Source organism: Epinephelus lanceolatus, chromosome 16 (assembly GCF_041903045.1).
Source record: "Epinephelus lanceolatus isolate andai-2023 chromosome 16, ASM4190304v1, whole genome shotgun sequence".
Lineage (NCBI taxonomy): Eukaryota > Metazoa > Chordata > Actinopteri > Perciformes > Serranidae > Epinephelus > Epinephelus lanceolatus.
The window spans coordinates 10330534-10351842 of record NC_135749.1 but is presented as its reverse complement, the minus strand read 5'-3'; the positions used below and the strand labels follow the sequence as shown (position 1 = coordinate 10351842).

The window sequence follows — 21309 nt, the reverse complement described above, 5'->3', positions numbered from 1 at the left end:
TTGCCTTTGCTGCAAGTCGAACTCCAAGTCCCCCTCAGACGGGGTTTACTGGATGGACCCAAACGGCTACACAGTGCCTTACACCTGTCCTGCCTGCCAGAAACTAGAGCAAGACGAGTTACAGCGGCACAGCCAGCACCAACAAGAACAGCAACAGCCGCAGCAGCAGCCGCAGCCGCAGCCACAGCAGCAACAGCAGCAGCAGCAGCCGCAGCAGCAATATGACATGCTGCTCCAACAGCCTCCGCCATCACAACAATCACAGCAGCAGTCACTGCCACCCCCACCACCTCACTTTGAAACTCTCATCACTTAGTCAGGGCCTCACCTCACCCTCCTGTACCTCACTGCGCCTGACATTCATTTGTGCCCAAACACATCCAGTGCCTGCTCACTCATTTTAGTGTATCACTTCCTGGAGGTGAGCAGTCTGCCTTACATCAGACACACCACATAACTGCAGGGTTTCACTGTAAACACAAACTATAAACTGCACTTTATAGGTTTGCTTTTGTTTTGAGTAATTTATAGATGTTAACAGAAGAGAAACAAACAAATTTATTCCCAGAGCACTGAACTATTCTTAAACTACGAGGACTGAAGCTAACAGTATGAGATATTTAGTCACAGTTGTGTATAATATGAGTCTAAAACCATTCATATTCATTTAAAACCCACCCTTGTAGTAATTTAAACTGTGGGCTGTAAACTCTTCTGAGGTTCAAACTACCATCTTAACAGAAAAAATACACTTAATATGACTTTAGTAGCCTTGATGACAGCTAATTCCCTGAGCCGTTCACACTGTTAAAAAATTTCAGATACCAAGAGCTTTACATGTTCCAACTGCAGACTAGGCTAGTGTAATATTTGCCCTCTGCTGCCATCTTGTGGTCATGCATACACATCAAGTCATTTTGGTCTGTTCCCATTGTCATGAGTCCAAGTGGATAAAAAACATTTATTGAAAATACTGTACAAAATCAAGTTAAGTATTGCCACTGTTCTTAAATCTAATTTTAAATAAGATTTTCTATATGTATCGCTCCTCAAGCTGCTAGATCTATAAAAGGGACTGAGAATAGTGCAGCTGGCTTATATTCCTAAAAATATAACATATAACCATTGTATTTCCTGTCTACACAATTTAGGTCATTTATTCTAAATCTCATGAAGGTTACATCAGTGCTGGCACTTTTGCAAAATATTAAAAATTGTTTGACCAAACAAATGTCAAATCAAGATAGCCCCAAGAATTACAATATTATTGTCATTTGTTCTAGTGCCTAAAATAGGTTATTTTTACATAGAACTGATAAGGACATCAAGTGGCTATAAAAATTATGGCTTTATATGAGTCATTGTGGTGGACAAACAGCATATTTTGTTGGTAGGTTTGGAAGACTTGTGGAAATTTGTCATACCCTAGTAAAAGGAATAAAGTTCAATGGCTGCCTGGACAGTAAAAAAGAAGTTAAAGCTAGTGTTTTAATCAGTCATTGAAAATTAATGAATGACATATAGAATATATGTGATTTGGAGTAAATGAAAAGACAGTGGTATGGTCCATAAACTAAAAACTGACCACAAACAAGTCAGGAATGTGGAAACATCCTGGCTCAGCTCAACAGTATGCGTGTCACACTTAACAGTTATGCCAGCAAGCTTAAAGGGATTGTTCACCGCAAAATAAAAAATACGTATTTTTCCTATTACCTGTAGTAAGTAGCTATTTATCAGTCTAGATTGTTTTGGTGTGAGTTGCTTAGTGTTGGAGATATCAGCCATAGAGATGTCTGAATTCCCTTGAGTATAATAGAACTATATGGCACTCAGCTTGTGGTGCTCAAAAGGGAAATTCTTTGAAAAACTCACAAACAACAATGTCTCTTTCCAGAAACCATAACCCGATTACTCAAGATAATCCACAGACCTTGTTGTGAGCAGTTTCATGTAGGGACTATGTTCTGTCTACCAAATTACACCTACAAACTGTATCACCGTTCAGAAGGAAGAGTGCATCTACTCATGGACAAGAGACCGTGCTTGTGACAGCATGAGATGTCTCTACAGCTGATATTTCCAACACTTGGCAGCTCAAACCAAAACAATCTAGATTAATAAGTAGTAGGACTCTGTTTTGTTGATGTTGGGGTGAACTGTCCCTGTAAAGCAAAGCTGTGGTTGAACAGTTATGATCAGATTCTCTAAAGCTGCTCTCCCTCTTGTTTGCTCTTCAGCAAAAAGCCAAAGAAGCCACAGCGAAGGCAGATGAACAACAGACTGAAGCCGCTGACTCTGGCCTATGACGGAGACGCCGACATGTAGAAGCGTTCCTGCTGACCACACTGACCTACAGACATTCGTCCTACTGCAGGACACACGGGGTTGCTATGGAAACCCTTGATGTCAGGGCTGCCGCTGGGCATTGTTCAACCTTCACGTGGACACCCTGGGAAGATGATTCTGACAGAAACACAAACCTCAAAGTTCAAGAAGCAGAATCCATGTCCATTAGCAGCCTTGATGTTGCCGCCCTCTTTTGTAATTTCCATTTTGATACTTTGTTTCACAAGAGCCTTCATGAATTCTTTATCGTCTTCTGCAAGTTTGCCTTTGCTTCTTTGCCATCTACTACTGCCGGTAACATCCGAATCACGGTTGCTGGAGAGGGTCGCCCCTAAACAAAGATTTTGCTGTAAAAGCACAAATCTTCATTTGTCTTTTAATTTTGTCACCGCTGAGTGGGATCATCTCCTAAGGACATTCATCACTCTTTGACCCATACAGAAGATTCAAACGCGTCTGTGTCATTGTGGCCTGGGTCTGTGTCGCAAGAAAAGAAAACCAGAGAACAAGAATGATTCCCAGGGCCACCGTCACTTCTGCCTGCCTCTCCTTTCTCCGTTTTCAGGCATAATTTTTGCACTATATTAGTGCAGCATGATATGTACTTATGTCTAGCTTCGCCATAGGAAACTGCCTCTCTCAAAACAAGATGGTGTACAGTCTTGTGCTAGAAATGTAAAAAAGTAGACTTTTTTTGCAAACAGAACTCACCAATGTTTGTTAATATTTTTCTTCTATTACCTCTTATGTGTGATACGATGGGACTCAATGTAAATAGGATTTTTTCTGTGGTCTCAACTTTACCTTTCTAGTATGTACAGCTATACGTCCCAAACTCTGCCTGAGTTCCGTTATTCTCTGACGATTGTTTGACTGTGGTTTAAGATCATGATCTTTTCATTTGGTAAATTATTGATGCGCATTACTGTCATCAACCTCAGACTACAGAAGCTACATAGAATCCCCTTCAATTATGAAACCTTTAGCTGTGATATGGGAAGGAGAAAAGTGGAAACAAAACCTGAGGATGGGGTCCTGTGACATTTGAGTTACAATGTTAACCTTGGAAGTCAGTTAAAATAAATCAGAATTCTCAATGTAATGGGTGAGAAAAATATCAAGACTTAAAATGTCAAGCGTCAGAAGTCAGAGATTAATAAGAATACTGGTTCCTTTGATTCTTACTCACATCTCAAACTTAATTCCTTCATAGTTAAAAGATTGTGTCAGAATGGTTCAAACTACTGGATCACACAATGGATTGCCCAACGACAACTGAAGACAAAAGTGCATGTTCTGAATGGCCACACTCAAAGAAAGGGTGAAAAGCTTGCTGTAGTAGTCTCTTCCTGGCTCCATCTATTTCCTGTATTTTGTGTGTCTTTGCAGTCTAGACACAATAAATGGGGATAAACGCTCATACTGTCTAACAGTCATCATGGTGTTGCACTTGGTTGTAGTCATGAACGTATAAAAAAAATTAGTGTAACACTTTACTTGAAGGTATCTACATAAGGGTGACATGACACAGTCATAACTATGACATGACACTGTCATGAACTTGTCATAAACATTATGTACATGTCATAAACATTTATGACTGCTGTCATTAAGTGTCATTCAGTTTTTGTAATGACAAGTTGACATTGTTTGGGTTGTCTTGATTATGACAACTTGACATTAATCAAAGTGACATTGCCAGAAGTTGTCTTTGTCATGACAAGTTGACATTGTTTGGGTTGTCTTGATTATGACAACTTGACATTAATCAAAGTGACATTACCAGAAGTTGTCTTTGTCATGACAAGTTGACATTAAATTTGTTTGGGATGTCCTTATAATGACAACTTGACATTAACCAGGATGACATTACCATGTCTTTGTATCAATCATTATGTCAACTTGTCATTATCACAAAAAGAGGTGCTTTTCTTGTTAATGTCAAGTTGTTATGACAAATTACCAGAAGATGTCTTTGTCATAACAACTTGACATTAACAAGAAATGCACCTCTTTTTGTCTTAATGATAAGTTGACATAATGATTGATACAAAGACATCTTCTGGTAATGTCACTTTGATTAATGTCAAGTTGTCATTATAAGGACATCCCGAACAAATTTAATGTCAACTTGTCATGACAAAGACAACTTCTGGTAATGTCACTTTGATTAATGTCAAGTTGTCCTAATCAAGACAACCCAAACAATGTCAACTTGTCATTACAAAAACCAAATGATACTTAATGACAGCAGTCGGAAACATTTATGACAAGTACATAATGTTCATGACAGGTTCATGACAGTGTCATGTCACTCTTATGTAGATACCTTCAAGTAAAGTGTTACCAAAAGTAGTTGTGTGAAGAACAAAAATGAAAGCTGAGAGAGACGTCCACAAACCTGGCCAGTGGATGAATAAGTGGGGGTGCTCGTATTATTATCGGTTGCAGAAAGCTACAGAAATGGCAGGAGACAGCCTCAACAATTCTGACATCTCAAAGGAGGATGCAGACACTGCTAGACAGTCTGACAAGTACTTAGTTTGAAGCATAGTGAGGCCTTAAGGCTCCAGTTTAGACTGGATCACCATGACGTCGAACTAACAACAACAATTACTTCCACGTGGACAATTGGCAATTAATTTAGTTTGCGGAGATCATGAAATTGGCAAACCTGTTCATCTGTTGTCTTTTTCAGCTGTCATGGTAACTTTTAGAGATACATAGTTAAACATGCTGTGCTTATTTTAGATACTGTGTTGCTTTGCTAGCAACTCCCTCCGCCAACACCTTTCTGGCGTCAGGTTGGAGACTCCGTGCCTGACCATTTCTGTAACTTTCAGGAACCTACAGTTTGACCTTACCTCCCCCTATTGGACAGCCGTATATAGGTGAAAATGGAGCCAGGGTTAGAACTCTCTGATCTCTCTCTTCAGTCACTTCTCACATGCTTTTCACTCTTCTGAGAATGTGGCTGTTTTGGAACAGCCATATATACTTTTGACTTCCATGTTGTCAGACAACACGTCATATGGGTTCAACCCTAAGACTGTAGTGAGTGTGAAGGACTGGATAACACTGTTCCAATCCAAATTCAATAGAAACTGGAAATGTAGCTGTCGGAAGGAAGGTCGGAGGGAGAAACACATTTTGTGCATGTGAATTTAAGTCATTGCTCATCAACATAACTATTCAGGGAATTCAGATAGAATGTTCTCCATTGACCTGATGCTTTGGTAACTAGTTGTCCATCATTTCTAGATTAAAAATTCCCACTTTAAACTTGGAAATCATGGAACCTGCATGAGTCTTGCCTTGGTATTTGAAGGCACCTTCAGGGTGGTAAACTAAGACCTTAATGACAGGGTGTGCCCGAATAAACCATCCAAGGATCAGACCCAAGGATTCAGGTCCAACAAGAATTCTTAATTGTATTCCACTTTCTTATACTCAGTCTAAAGGGTTTATAAATTATGACTCATTGATATTGATATTTTATTAATCCTTAACAGATTATCTTTGATGATGTTTTATGTTGATGAGGTATAAATTTAAGTTATTAATCGGTTATCGATCCCCCAAAAGCTAATTTTGACTCCTGACTCATTTTGAATTTACACAGGTCCTCATGAGATGTCACGTTTGTGCCACACCAGGAGACAAACAGTTCTATAAAATCCTTTCCGGAAGCTTTTCTACTGACAAGAGCTCAGTTCAGGAAGAATTGTTGTATTTATTGACATGTATTTTGAAGCTAAAAGTTCCAGCTACCCAAAGTGAACTGACATTATTTATGAGTTTGAGACATCATATCATTGCCAGAGAATGGCACTTTATTATTCTGTGGAGTTTGTTGCTAGTAAGTTGATGGAATGTTTAATTTATATCTCTTGGAATATGAGTTGTAAATAAAGTGCTAAATATTTCTTTTTTTTTAATTTATTGTTTATGTACCATAATGTGTTTCCTTTTCTACTGCACAAGATGTTATGCAAAAAGAAAAAGAAAAAAAAAAGGGACGTGAATGTGGGTGTGCTCAAAGCGATATTGATAACCTTGTGAAAAACAAAGTCGCTGATGAACTCTGTCCTTTTCCTACTCTTTGTTTATATGTATTTGACTAATTGCTGATAATAAACAAGGGAAATATTTGAAAGTTGTCGTATCTTTTGACAGTTTCTTCAGTGCCTGAAATGAAATGCACAACAGATTAATAAACTGGGTATTAACAGGAGGTTACAGGCATACCAGTTTAGTCTTTGGCTTGGGCTTTAGCATTACACAATACAGCCTAGTGCCATTACATAACAGGATTGAGCCAAATACTCTAATGAAAAAGTATCTGGTATGGATAATGTACTTTTTACGAGCAGAAGTATCCTCCTTGTAAAATGTGTCAATATTCGTACTCATGATGAAGGAAAATCGTCATTTAGGTAGCTAGTTCTCTTAGTGTTGGAATCAAAACTAATCTGAAGCTCAACTCTGAGGCTGTTCTGGATGAGCACCAATGTCACCAAGTTATTGTTCTTGGCCTCAAACAACTCAGAGACTCTTTATCTGATGACATAGTTTGTCTAGATGGCATTGCTCTGGCCTCTAACACTACCTTAAGAAACCTCGGAGTAATATTTGATCAAGATTTGTCTTTTAATTCTCATTTAAAACAAACCTCATGGACTGCGTTTTTTCATCTGCATAATATTGCGAAAATTAGGCCTATCCTGACCCAAAAAGATGCAGAAAAACTGGTCCACGCTTTTGTTACCTCTAGGCTGGATTACTGTAACTCCCTATTATCAGGTAGCTCTAGTAAGTCCTTAAAAACTCTCCAGCTAATTCAGAATGCAGCAGTACGTGTACTGACAGGAACTAAGAAACATGATCATATTTCTCCTGTTTTAGCTTCTCTGCACTGGCTCCCTGTAAAATCCAGAATTGAATTTAAAATCCTACTGTTAACTTATAAAGCTCTAAATGGTCAAGCTCCGTCATATCTTAGAGAGCTCATAGTGCCATATTATCCCACCAGAACACTGCGCTCTGAGAACGCAGGGTTACTCGTGGTCCCTAAAGTCTCCAAAAGTAGATCAGGAGCCAGAGCCTTCAGCTGTCAGGCTCCTCTCCTGTGGAATCATCTTTCTGTTTCGGTCAAGGAGGCAGACACCGTCTCCACATTTAAGACTAGACTTAAGACTTTCCTCTTTGATAAAGCTTATAGATAGGGCTGACTCAGGCTTGCCCTGTACCAGCCCCTAATTATGCTGACTTAGGCCTTTTCTGCAGGGGTACCTCCTATAATACACCGAGCACCTTCTCTCCTTCTCTCTCTCTCTTTCTCCTTTGCTATCACTCATGTCCTGTTACTGCATGTCACTAACTCGGCTTCTTCTCCGGAGCCTTTGTGCTCCACTGTCTCGCAGGTTAACTTATATCACACTTGGATAGTGTGACGTGTGTGGTTGTGCTGCTGCCATGGTCCTGCCAGATGCCTCCTGCTGCTGCTGTTATCATTAGTCATACTTCTACTGTTATTATACACATATGATTATTGTACCACAATAGCCGTAATTCGAATTATAATATTATTACTTTAATTAATGTTGTAAGCTACTGTCATTACCGTCTGTCCTGCATCTCTCTCTGTCTCTCTTTCTGTCTCATTGTGTCATACGGATTACTGTTAATTTATCATGCTGATCTGTTCTGTACGACATCTATTGCACGTCTGTCCGTCCTGGAAGAGGGATCCTTCCTCAGCTGCTCTTCCTGAAGTTTCTACCATTTTTTTTTTCCCCCGTTAAAGGGTTTTTTGGGGGGAGTTTATCATTATCGGCTGTGAGGGTCCTAAGGACAGAGGGATGTCGTATGCTGTAAAGCCCTGTGAGGCAAATTGTGATTTGTGATATTGGGCTTTATAAATAAAATTGATTGATTGATTGATTGTGCTATTTTAAATTTGTTTTTGCAAAGTGATAAAAAGTAATGTAGTATATGTTCTATGGCCTTAAAGGAACAAGTAGGCTACTCTTCATGTTCCTTTTTAAAAAAAATACACTTACTACTCTCCTGTAAATGTTGAGTAAGTGTAGGGGGGCAGAGCACGAGGAGCACCTCTGCTGCAGATGGCCAGTTGTCAGCTGCCTGGAGGAAAAAGAAGCACCACCTGTCTTTTGATTTCGATGTGATGATGACGGAGAACAACTAAAAACAAACAACTCCTCTTCTAACCTCTGCACACTTTAAGTGGAAATACAGTTAGATAGCCTTATTTGTATTTGTCTTGTCTTCCTGTCTTGTGTGTGTGTGTGTGTGTGTGTCTGTCTGGAGCTGGGCGGAGTTGGAGTCACCACTCACCTGCACACCTGCCAGCCATCAGCAATCAAGCCACCTGCCAGCCATCGGCAATCAAGCCATCTCCACTCTACTCTGTATGAAAGCCTGGTCCAGTTCACATCTCTTTGTCAGACTCTGTTTTCTGCCTCTCAGATTGTTCCTGTCTTGCTGCACTCAGCCTCACCCAGCCTCCTACCACCACAGCCATACCTACCTGGATCCTTCTGGACATTTTCTGGACCCCTTAGACTCCACAACCCCCACCCTGCTCCAGCTCTGCCCTTCTGTATTTACAATAAAAGACTTTCCTCTTCTACCAGCAGCTTTTCTGAGTCTTATGTCTGCACTGTGGGACCAGGTTCAACACTTCCTTTATGACACTATGACCTCAATACATGCATTTTTTTAGGTCGAGGTCACCAGCTTGTTGGGTGGATAGATAAGTAGATAACAAAGAATTGTTCTGGCTCGTGGATGGTGCTTCATTTGGGCTTGACTGTTTTCAGCATGGCAGCCAGGTAACCAACTTGCTCTTTTTTTGGTGAACAGTACACTGAAATATGTTTCTGAAAACATTTGAGGCAAGAAACAGGCAATGCAGTAACAGAGTCTTGAGTTATATTTTATCAGCGCTGCCTGGTTTGACAGTTTGACAGGAGTGTTTTGGTTTTATAAAAGTTACCAACTACAGCTTTAAAGTGGGAAACCAAGGGTCTGTGTGTTCAAATCTGGTTTTAAGAACTTCATTGTTTCAGTTTTGTGCTTATATGTTGCTTTTTCAGTTATGCAATGTCCTCAAATTACCACACAGCAAATACTGAGCCAGATAGTATTTCAGAAAGGCAAAGTGTGAACACTGCAAAGAGAGGAACGGGATATCAGTGGACACCCAGCAGCATATTTTTGCTCCTGGGCCCCATATCACGTAAACATGGCTGTGCCAGCTTTAACAGTTTTGCCTCAACTCCTGTTTGTGATTAACAGCTACAGTGGTAGCATAGAAATCAAAAATGTGATTATTAATATTTTAACATGAAGCCAAATTAATGTACTGATTTATAGATACATTTAGAATAAATGCATATAGATGCAGGACAATAAAATCTGAATGATGGTTGTTCCTAGCAGGAAACTGAAGCTCACTTAAGTCTAGCTATGCTGTAATATCACCAGCAGATGTCAGTGAAAGACAGCTAAAGGTGTGCAGACTGCTCTGCTCGAGGCCTGCATGATTTTGTCTGGTGATACTATGATACCTTCATATGCAATATTATAAAACCCTAAAAACAACATTCAGGTAATTTTGTGTCTTTCTGAATAATTTTTATTGCTGCTCTGAGACCTGTATAAAAGTTAACTGCTGTCATGAGGAATGGATACAGAACAACACACACCTATAATGGACACACACACTGAGGTCAAACATTCTGCACAGATATTTGCTTTATTCGGCATGTTTTTTGGGTTTAATTTAGTTTGTTTTGTTTTTTACCGCACTGTATTTTTGGCTACAGATGGACCCCTGAAGGCACAGATTCTGTCCTAATGCAGTCATGTAGATAGACAATTAGGTCTAATTATTCTATTCCTCCATTGGTTAAATTGTTGTCCTCTGCTTGTTGAAGTAATGTAATTGCCTTTATCACCAGAGCCCCTGATTATGATCGGATGTTGGGAAGTAAAGCAGAGACAGGCTACATGGTTTTGGTCCTCTCATTTAATCAGCACTTCACGTAATCATGTCTCTGTCTTCCAATTAAATTCCCTCTGCCAAGAAAAGGCTGCCCTAATCAATTAAGTCATGTTGTAAAACCCACTTCAAACGGGTGACTTTGCTGCAACCTCAGAGACATCAAGATCTGGCGGAAAATTTGATTAAGGATACTAGGTCAAACACTAAAGATCATCTCTACAGCATTCTTTGTTTCTAAGTTCTGTTCCCCCGAGCCCAAAGATAAAAGATGTCTCCTTTAACTGATAATCTCCTCCTGATAAAATAAAGCACTGCCTCAATCAAGGAAAGTGGTGGTCTGTCTTTAAAAAAGCCTTTCAGAAAAGGCTGCAAATGCTGTGGTGAGTGAGAGCGGAACCACGGAAGAATGTCCTCATCTCTCATTAAATGTCTCTATGTTTCCTGTCTTTATATCAGCCATAGCCAAAGACAAAAACAGCCTTTTCCACTGCCCCAGATGGTGGTGAAAAAGAAAAGGGACTTTTGAACTTTAAAATTTACCATCAGTGAACTGCACACAGCACCCTAATGTTTACCAGCAAGCTGGTCTTTGATGATTTATAGCAAAAGATAGTGGCAGAACAAGAGGAGCAAGAGATGTGATTTTGTTCAGACCAGAGTAGAGCTTTAATTTTACTTTTAAGTTTTCAGTTTTCCCTTCCTGTGGACGGGAAGGGATCCATACCTGAAAGCAGATTTTCATTATAGTAGATGGAATGCCTTTGTTTTTGTTCCTTGTTTGTGCCTGATCAGATTAATTTTGATGTTGGAGCTGTACAAATTGTCACTGAGGCCTAATGGTTAAGATGTATAAGTGTAGAGAAACACAACCAGTCAGAAACAAACAAGTTTTGATCAGACATGGAAGAGAAAACAAAGTCGAACAGTCAAGAAAAATCCCAAATTGTCCATTGTAAACTTCCGTCACAGTTTAATGACTCATTTCCTGGTTCAGCCTGAATCAACCAAACTTACTGGAGTTGTGCATGCACAGTTATTAGCAAAATTACAGGTGTACACTCATTTAGTTTTATCAGCTGGTTTAGTTAATCAGCTCATGTGTCTTGCCCGATCAAATGTCAGTGTTGTGATGTCCAACCCTTCTGCCAGAGAAGAACATTGGGCCCTAATTCACAAACAGTGTATAGCTGTGCATATGAATGTTTCATGCACAAATCAGGGATTTATAAATATTTTATTCAAGGAATTTTTTGTAGTGTGCAAACAAACTTAGGCCTCACACATATGATGAAGGTCTGACTGTCCTAGAAAATGTAAAATGTTAATTTACCATTCATTGGCCAAGTGTAGTAAGTAAAAATACTGTCCTTTCAACTTCAATTTTTGTCAAAATTAAAATATATAATTATAAAAACTGAGTGTCCCAGTCCTACCTCACGAAAATGTCCATACTGAAATGTAAATTTCTGGGTTTACATTGTCTTATTGACTTGGTCTATGATGATCGGCTACTCTCACCAATTTCTGCTGCCATGAAATTGCACAAACATAGGCAATGTTAATTGGTAGCCGATTAACAGGCATGCGGGGTATATAAAAGATTCTGACTGACCTCCAAGCAGGTGTTAAGATGTCGTATCGGAAGCCTGTGCCTTCAGGAGAGAGTGCATCTTGAGAGGCCGAAATAACACGTTTAAAGGGAGTGACAAATAGGGTTGCAACGGTATGCGATTTTCACGGTAACTGCCTTGGAAATATCATGGTTCCATGGTATGCAGTATTACACACTTACATTCATCATTTTCAGTTACAATGACCGTTAAAGGGATGGAAGCAGGACTTTTCTGTTGGACAAATGCTTTCTTGTCATTGAAACATGAAACGTTTGTATAAAAAGTCTGACAGGCAGTCACGGAAGTAAGGAAGTGTGCATGCACGGGTGAGATTCTCTGTCTGATTGCACATTTTTTCATTACTGTAGATGACAATTTGTACACAAAGTGTTCACCACTTTCTCCACAATATACCTCTAGGCAAATGTATTTCCTTAAATAGAGAAACAGAGGAGTGGCAGTATGCTGATAGCAAATAGATTTATAGATGATTCTGATTCACCAACATAGGCACAGTGGTAAGAACAAAATCAGCCAGTGCACATGTTGTATGAATCCATTGATAACTTTGTGTGTGTGATTATTTAATGTGCAAAGTAAGACTATTTCTACACACATATTAGTGAATGAGGCCCATTGATATTGGACAATTTTGCAAAAACTAACCATTAAATTCAATAGTGTCAACATTACTGTAGTTCCTCTACAATATTTGCACCTTGCACATACATATGGCTAAGATTAGGTAACTGTCAAGTCTCCCACATGACCGCTGGATGCACTAAACACACAGCCACCACCCTGATCACTACATACAGGACAAACTACTTCCTGCACTGGTATTGAAAATTGACACTGGACGTAAATCATGAGGTGCAGAATCATCCAATATGTACTTAATCCATTGGAATACTGGGTAGCAATGTCACTACGTTCCCAGAGCTAAGCAATAAACTTGTGAGTCTAATGTTATCTTGACCAATAGAAACATTAATCAAAGCTACAAAAGATAAAACCCAAGCTGTAATAAACCTGATTCATCCTTTCACTCTGTCTCCGTTTCCCTTTGTTCAAGAGTCCTTTCACTGGAGAGTCCCTAATAGTTTATAGCAGCATAAAGACAGAAGGCATTCTGCTCTTCACAAGTTAAGTTCTGAAAGTTTTCGGCAAATTCTCCGTCTGTCTTTCACTTGAAGACTTGTATTCACACCCTTCAATAAGCCAAATGGTAGCTTGAGTTTCCGTCCCCGCTCCTCGGCAGTGAAGCCGGCAGTCATTCTAATTGTGATGAGGAAGCAATTGATGTGCAGCAGCTGCATCCTGTGACCGACGCTCCGCTCAGCCATTTGTCTCTGTCAGCTCCCCCTCAGCCCGCCCACCCTCCACATCCTCCTGAAAAGCACTGGCAGCCTCGACCGTGACTGCAGACCGCCGGGCCTTTTGTCGCCACACATGGCGTGAAGCGCGCCCTCGGCCCTTCTGGTCAAGCCCAGTTTGACTCCTATCCCTCGCGTGGAGTGACACTTCAGATGGCAGCTGGTTGGGCAGCAGCCACGGCAAACCTGCTGCCACTGCGTCATGGCCACGCCTGAGGGCCCGCAGCAACATCTGCCCTCACAATCGGCGATGGAGCCGGGCCAGCCGAACATATTCATGCCACCACACGCCAGCGTCACTCAGCTGGGCAATCATCCTCTTCCTCTCTCTTGTCTTTATCTCTTGCCCCTCCTCTTTACAGCCCAATGGTAAGCTATTAGGAAAAGGCTACCCTGTAATTTTCTCCCCCAGCACTGAATGGGCACCAAAAGGTGTGCTTGGAAAATTAGCAACTTGACCTCCTGATTATACTCTATCAATGAGAGAGATGATCTGATGCTGAAAGGAGGAAGGAGAGCAGGTGTTTGATTGAGAAGTAAGAAATGTTCTCTTTTCTCCCTTTTTTGTAGTGGTTGGCAGGCCCCGGCTGTGTTCACATCACTCTTGTGAATGGTTCTCATTCTGTGACACTGACACAACTCAGTGGCTCAGTTCTAACTCTCTGTGCTTCACTGATGCTCTATAGTGCCCTTGAAATGCAATGAGACTCATATTTCCCTGCTGACTGTCTGTTAGTGACTGGAAGCACATTCCAACGCATTAGTCAAAGCCCTAAATAGCTTATGCATTTTTATTCACCCTTTTATTACATACATTCTGACAGTAGCAAGGCCGAACCACCCTCAGATGAGAGGTGTCTCTATACTCAGTGTCTGCAGAGGCCACTGTTGATAGATTTTCACAATCGTTAAGGGGATGTCTATTATGAATTTGAGCATTTACACCGTTCGGCTATTGTTTACAGGCCTCCTGTTAACCTCACAAGTGCTGCACAAAACAAAACACAGTTTATACAAGCCCAGTTACGCTTAGAATTACATTCATATTGGATAATGCCACACCTCACAATTTACATCCAGTGACAAGGAAGTAATGTGAAAAACACGATCCAGCGGTTTATGCTCACTTAACCCTAACCATCCGACCCCAAACCAAGAACCCTATACGTGCCTGTGTATCACAAGCTGCACCCACCCTAATTGTAAGCATTCCTGAACCCTGAGCATTTTATTTTTTTTTTATTTAACACTTTTTAGACCAATTAAAAGCCACTATATGCAGTATTTTTGTGCCAGTATGTAATTTTTCTATTTCTCTGATGATTTTTGAGATAGAAAAATTAGAGGGAGAGTTATTAAATTTTCGAATGCTATACTTTAAGACAGCTTTTGAATTTTATTATCTAAAATGCAGTCTTTAGTTACAAATGTATTAGCACATATATTAGCACAAAATAGTAAGGCTAACATATGAAATATAATCCTGGTTGCAGACTACTGAATCACACACCCATCTCTGATTTCTTCAGCGATTTAAGTGGGCCTGGTGGTGGGCTCACTGATGGCTTTTTCCCTGAATCAGTTCAATAAGATGGGAACGTAATCTTCCTACATAGCTAGCTACCCAGCTAGATCCATGACAAATAGTGACAGAAGCTGACACAAAAATGGTGGCATGTGCAGATGAGATGATGAAGCAGTACAGGCTGTTGTAAACTGATTTACGGATAAACTCTGAAAGGTTTGGTGAGAAAGATTTAAGGGGATTTAGTGGCATCTAGTGGTGAGGATTGGGGATTGCAACCAGCTGAAATTTCTGCCATGTGCCAAGTGTGAACTCCCAGTTAGGATTCCTTCAGTGTTTATTGTTTAGGAGGTCTTTACCAGGAGGTTGATTATCAGCAGAGGTCTCTTCCTCTCAAAATCAGATGGATCCAGCTATTTACTGCTCATTGTAGATGACCCTCTAACTACAGTGGCAAGTGCGAAAGTGCAAAAAGGCCCCATCTCAGGTGATTTTTCACTAATTTAAATGTACTTATCATATTTTATACCATTCCTGCAAATATTTCCCCCTAAATCCTGCACACTGGACCTTTCGAAGTAACATATTTCTTGGTTTGGTGCGGAAAAAGATCCACTGCTACTGGCCACTGCTGCCACTTGAGATCCTGTGGCACTGAAAGTAATGTTGGTGAGATGGACATGTCACTGGCTACTGATTCGTAAGAGCAAAACAAGACTAAATAATCTTCCCCACTCCCCCAAAAATAAATCTGCATGAACATGATGTCAAGCTGAATGAATGTAGTAGATCAAAATGGCAGATCTTGTTATGAATATTAAATTTAAGAGAAGATAATAAAGCAAAAGTGTCCTAGATCAAAGTGCCTGCTTCACCCAGTACAAGTAATACACATCCTTGCTCACTGTCTCATAAAACATTACATGTTTATTCCAAAAATATTTTGTGTGTTTTCCAACCTTGCAGGCAGCCATGGTTCTTTCTTTTTGTTTCACTAATCCAACAGGAAATCAACTTGAAAATTGAACATGTCTTATTGTTTTATCAATGTCACTTCATGATTATATGATAATGCAGTGTGCAGCACTGACAGCTGCATCACTACACAAACCTAATATGCATCCACGAGGTCTCATTACCACTGAACATACTCTTAGCTGTTTGTTGGAAAGATGCAATGACATCTAGCTCCCTTTCCTGTGGAGGTTACATGCACTTATTGTAAGTGACTTTGGACAGAAGCATCTTTATATTAATGTAATGTCTTGTAATACAATAGAACTATGTTCACTTGATGTTTTGTCTAGTCAAGTACATTTCAAGTCTATGCATATTGTACATCAAAGTAAAGTGAATGGAAGCCAGTAGCTGATAATTAAGAAAGCACATTTAAAAGAATGAAAGAAAGAAAAAGAAGTGGTGGTGTGATTAAAAAAAAGCAGTGACTCAGTCTGTGATTCAATAAATGAACAAAAAATATGAAATATCTGGCATGGTCCTTCACCCAACTGCCAGATTTAACATTCTTTTTTTCCCTTCTTCAGTGTCTGCACATGGCAACCACTCTATGGTTAGGGTAAGGGGAATTTAAGGTACTTGGTAAGGGTCAGGGTGAAAGGCCTAATATGGCAACCCTGTCGGCAGAGAAGAACGTTGATACTGGATGATTCTGCAAATACTGAACAATTCAAAAGCAAGCGACCACTGATTAAAGGTCTGTGACAAAACACAAGCTCTGTTCTCCGAAAGTTGAATGCACAACCTGCTCTTTCACCACCGCAGTCGCCACACCCTAAATAAAGGACACACTACCTCCTGCACTAACACTGAACATTGGCACTGGACATAAATTATGAGGTACAGCTTGTCAAATACTAATGCTTGGTCAGATACAGTAACATCTAGGCACCCTTTAGTGGCAGTAGGGGTGAGGAATATTTTAAAACTGCCATAGTATAAAGAGCGAGAAAATCCACAAAGGATGCAAGAGTCAAGCAAACTTCAGACTTTCACCCAGGAGACAGGTGTTTGTGTCCCATGTGAAACCATAAGTCAGGTCATTTTAATAACAATGTAGTGTGCTAGTATGTGTGGCATTTTTTTGCCTACATTCTATGTTTATTTTGAAAAAGACTATTTGCATTTAATTAGTGCAAATTATACATTGTGAATACAGAAGTTTATTTTGAAAAGACATGATGCATGTAACAAGTGTGCATTGACAGCTGTCCCTAAGCATCTAAAACCGACGCAGGAGGGTACCATGAGCATCATAGTTTGACATGTACGGCCACTGACCAAGCGTCGGTACTTGATGAGCTGGGAGAATTTGTTGAACGTACATGTAATCCTAAAAATACTAAACTGGGTCCCTTCAAGTTCCGACTCTATTGGACCTGGATGACTTTGGCATTTTAGCCAAACCTGCAGCACTGAGGCTCCCGGTTCAGTTTCTTCAAACAGGCCTCATTTGAATCCCAATAAAGGTTAACTTTCAGGAAAAATCTGTATCACACATCTTTGATCAACAAGGAGAGAATGTTGCATTAATCCTGAATTATGGGCCCTTTAGTTTACCATGGACCAGATTGTGCTTTATTACAGCCACAATGGAAGTCAGCCAGCCTCTGGTGATTTATCTCAGCCTGCTCTACCACCGCATGCCATGCTGGGCCCGTGAAGGCTATCTGGGCCATTCAGAGCAGGATCCCATCAGCCCTGCTGGCTGAGTTATGGCGACAATGCTTGACCACTGCAATGTTGTAGCAATGAGACTGCTGGGGATTTATTAAAGCACAGCCCCTCCTGTCTTTTCTTTTCTGCTCACCTCCCTGCCCCTTCTGTTCCTCGACAAAAAGGATCCTATCTATCTATCCCCAACCCAGAAACACACACTCAGCATCTGAGAGGGCTTCAGTCACCTTGTCCTGCCTCTGCTGGCATACAGAGCAGACACACACAAACACTGGCTTTCACTCAGAGATATAAACACACAAACACAATACTTTTTGGACCTTATCTATTGAGATGTGCAGTCTCATTCTTATGAGTAACAAAATAGTCTGAACTCAAAGGTCTGCATACTATCAGTTTCTGGGCTTTTAGCCACATCTGATGATCTTCATCAGTGGAACTGGCTCAATTGTCATCAGATAAGATAATAAATATGACATTTATTACATAATTAGATTATTTCCCCTTTTTATCCAAGGTTAAAATTTAAATCCAGACAAAGCTGACAACTGTCCATAAGCCCTAGTTTGCCTGTGTGGCAACAGTCTCAGAACCCATCAACTATTGATCTGACGACAACAATCCTCCAGGGGCCAAAGCCAATATTTAAGAAGTCCAGTGTAGCAAGCAGATATCCAGAGCCGATGCTTCCTCTTCCATACCCCTAATTTCATATCAAGCTCAATCATCATCAGATGATAGCTGATGGGTTCAGAGATTATATTTCAGTCAGTGCATTCCACCTCTCCACACCGACTGTTTACTTGCGGCTCAAAGTTGATTGGTCAGTGCTACTCAGACAAAAACCAGGAAACCAGGATGCTTCCCGACCAAAATGTTGACCCATTGCCTACATTACAGATTCTGCATACAAATGCAGATATCTGATTATACATATTAGTGTGGAAATTAAAATGATGATGACTCTAAGGTGTCTAATGCATTTTGAGCCAACAAAGAGGCCCTGTCTTATAGAGGAACTCGACTCTCGGCTTGACTGTGTTGTTGATATTATGCTCACACAAACATGTATTTAATTTTAGAAACTGACATAGACTAAACCCTGGGCAGGACAGTGATCCAGTGTAGATATACTGGTTGGTTTCCTGTGCTGTGTGGCTCGACAGGGGCTCATTTCTACCCTAGAAAGTTAATCCAGCCCTGTTTTATCAAGTATTTGATCTATAATTATATTCCATTAAGTCTTTTTCTCTTAAAACTAATACAAAAATCTTAAACCATTAATCCTTAAGATTTCTGGTTGATTGGGTGAGACCTGTGGTTTCTGGTGGTATTTCTAAAACAGTCTTGAAATGACAAGCCCCAGAGTTGTGTTTGAAAAGACACCGTTTATCAATCACAGTTTTACACAGTGCGCAAATGGCGGACTCCGCCACTGAAATATAAACTACTTTATTGAAAAGTGGCTACTGAGTGGAAATACATGAATATAGCAGAATAAATACCAGCCATCAATAATACAAAAATGGAGTCTAATGTAATAAAAGTCTCAAGGATTGCAGCTTTAAGATGTTTGTGTCATTTTTCTGTATTCTAGCACATCTTCTTTTTTTTTACACTTGTTTTAGGGAAATTTGTTTTTTATGGCATGATTTGATGAGATGGAGGTTTTTGCAGCTGGGGTATGTTCAGCAGATGTGGGGGATGTTGTCAGTAGCATTACTATTAGCAGTAATACAGTAGCTTCTGACAGTGATGATGAGTATTAATATATTGGAATTACATCATGAACAACAGCTGTTGTGCTGTATTTGTTCAGGTTTGAGGCTCTCTTGTTTGGGGCTGCCTGGAGTTATTGGCAGCGGAGTTCTGAATGTCAGCTCATTCATCTACATCAAGCGCACTAACCAGCAGCCAAGGTGAAACGCTTTTCCCTCACGAGCGCCTGTTTATGAAAAAGAAAAGAGAGAGAGAAGGTGGGAAAACTTCGCTTTCTTCATCCTCGCTGCGTCTTGGACCAATCTCCTCTCGTTTTATTCGTCTTTTCCTGCCCTTTTTTTTTCTCTCCCCCCCTTATCTCGTCCCTCCCCCCCTAGAGCGAGAGTCTCTCTGGTTGTGTTGTGGGCGCGTGTTATAAAGCGGAAAGCCCCGCCGTTCTCTTCAGATCGGAGCGCTCCGACCGCTGCGCGCGCCAGCTATCAGACAATCAGGACCTGAACCTGCTGACAGCTATGACCCTGCCGCTCACTCTACCTGGATTAACCCTCAAGTAGCCGTTGTTTGTCGCCCCCCCCCCCCCCGCCCCCCCACAGCCCCCTCTGCCACCATCACCGCCCGCAGCAGCAGTAGCCTCCTCACCGGCTCCTCCGTCCTGTTCCCCCAACCTCCAACTCTCACCTTTGTTCTGCGGTCATGGGGTGCGTTGTGTCCTTTTTGCCTGGGCTGCTGACGGGCTTGACCGTGCTGTGAGGCGGATATCAGGTGGATTTATGATCCGCAAAGCCGCAACTACCAGCCGAGGGAAATTAGTGGAACTTTGAGCTCCGGGAGGATGCAGGTGACGTGTTGGTGCGCCGTGTTCCTCCTGACGCCTGCACTTTGCCTGGTGAGTTAGATTCTCCTACTCAGCCTGTACTTTCATCTCAACTTTCTCCACTCTCACACTGCTCTGACTGATAGTCTAAATGCTATAATTGTTATTATTTTCTCACTGTGAGAGCACACTCGTGCAACGTGCGCATTTCCAAACGCATTCACACCCCGGCTGGAGAGACGTGGTTGCTGGGTTATTTCGCTGTATGGCACAGTGCATAAAATGCCAAGTGTGATCCAAACTTGATCAAAACACTTTTTATATATAATTGTTTGACGGTGAAACTTGCACCAGGTGGGTCCTCCCTGTGCGTAATACCGCTGTGCGTAAAAAGCAGTTGCTTTACATTACTGAGGAACTCGAGCTTTCACGCATGCAGGGAAAATGTGTGATGACGATGAAAGCTTTTTAGACATTTGGAAGGCTGTTGTTTGGACACTGAAGAAAACTGGTGGCTTAAACCGCGATCACTAAACGGCGCAGGCAGTTGAAACCGTCTCATGGGGGCGCCATAGCAAACCAAAACTCCAAGTTCACAGTCAGGCTGCTGCCTGGACAGCAGAGGACACACTCCACAGCGGGTTAGACTGGGACCCAGTGACACACTCCAGTTAGAGCATTATGTGACTGGTTATTTTACCAGGCAAGTGTAAAAGAAACCATACATGTTGATATAGTGTTTCAGTTTAGTGCAGCTCTCCTTAATGTTTGGGTTGTGTTTGAATTAAACCTCAAAGGTTTTCCAAGTGGAGATTTATTCTTTTTTTATTTATTCTTGATTATAATAATGAAAATATGACATTATACAGTTTAATTTACGCACTTTAGTGCAAAGTTATTAGCACGCAGAGTGAGGCTTTGCTGTGCGTTATTTTGCCACGAATTCTACTATTATGACACAGCAAACAGACACTATTACTTTCAGCTCCCTCTTCCCGACAGAAACGGATAGAGGAAAAGAAAAAAGAGAGGACACTGACTCATTTCACACATTTCAATTTTCCATCTACTATTTAAGATTGCCAAATCATATATAAAAAGTCTAAATCCAGCTCCTCTCTAATGAAATATACCCCTTCAACATTCAGAGGTGCCATGTTTAATTTCATTTTATTTTCAGTACACATAGG

At 40.8% G+C, this 21309-nt stretch overlaps 2 protein-coding genes across 2 annotated transcripts in view; both read left to right on the top strand.

Annotated features, from left to right (window-relative positions):
• The window catches only part of thsd7aa (thrombospondin, type I, domain containing 7Aa), a 167940-nt gene extending 163738 nt beyond the window's left edge, over positions 1–4202 (top strand). The window contains exon 28 of the mRNA XM_033636731.2: positions 2241–4202. Within this exon, the coding sequence (XP_033492622.1) occupies positions 2241–2328 (88 nt within the window). The 3' untranslated portion in view covers positions 2329–4202. The remainder of the gene's footprint in view (positions 1–2240) is intronic.
• Positions 4203–19747: 15545 nt separating this feature from the next.
• The window catches only part of nxph1 (neurexophilin 1), a 71830-nt gene continuing 70268 nt past the window's right edge, over positions 19748–21309 (top strand). The window contains exon 1 of the mRNA XM_033636417.2: positions 19748–20191. Coding sequence (XP_033492308.1) covers positions 20138–20191 — 54 coding nt within the window. The 5' untranslated portion in view covers positions 19748–20137. The remainder of the gene's footprint in view (positions 20192–21309) is intronic.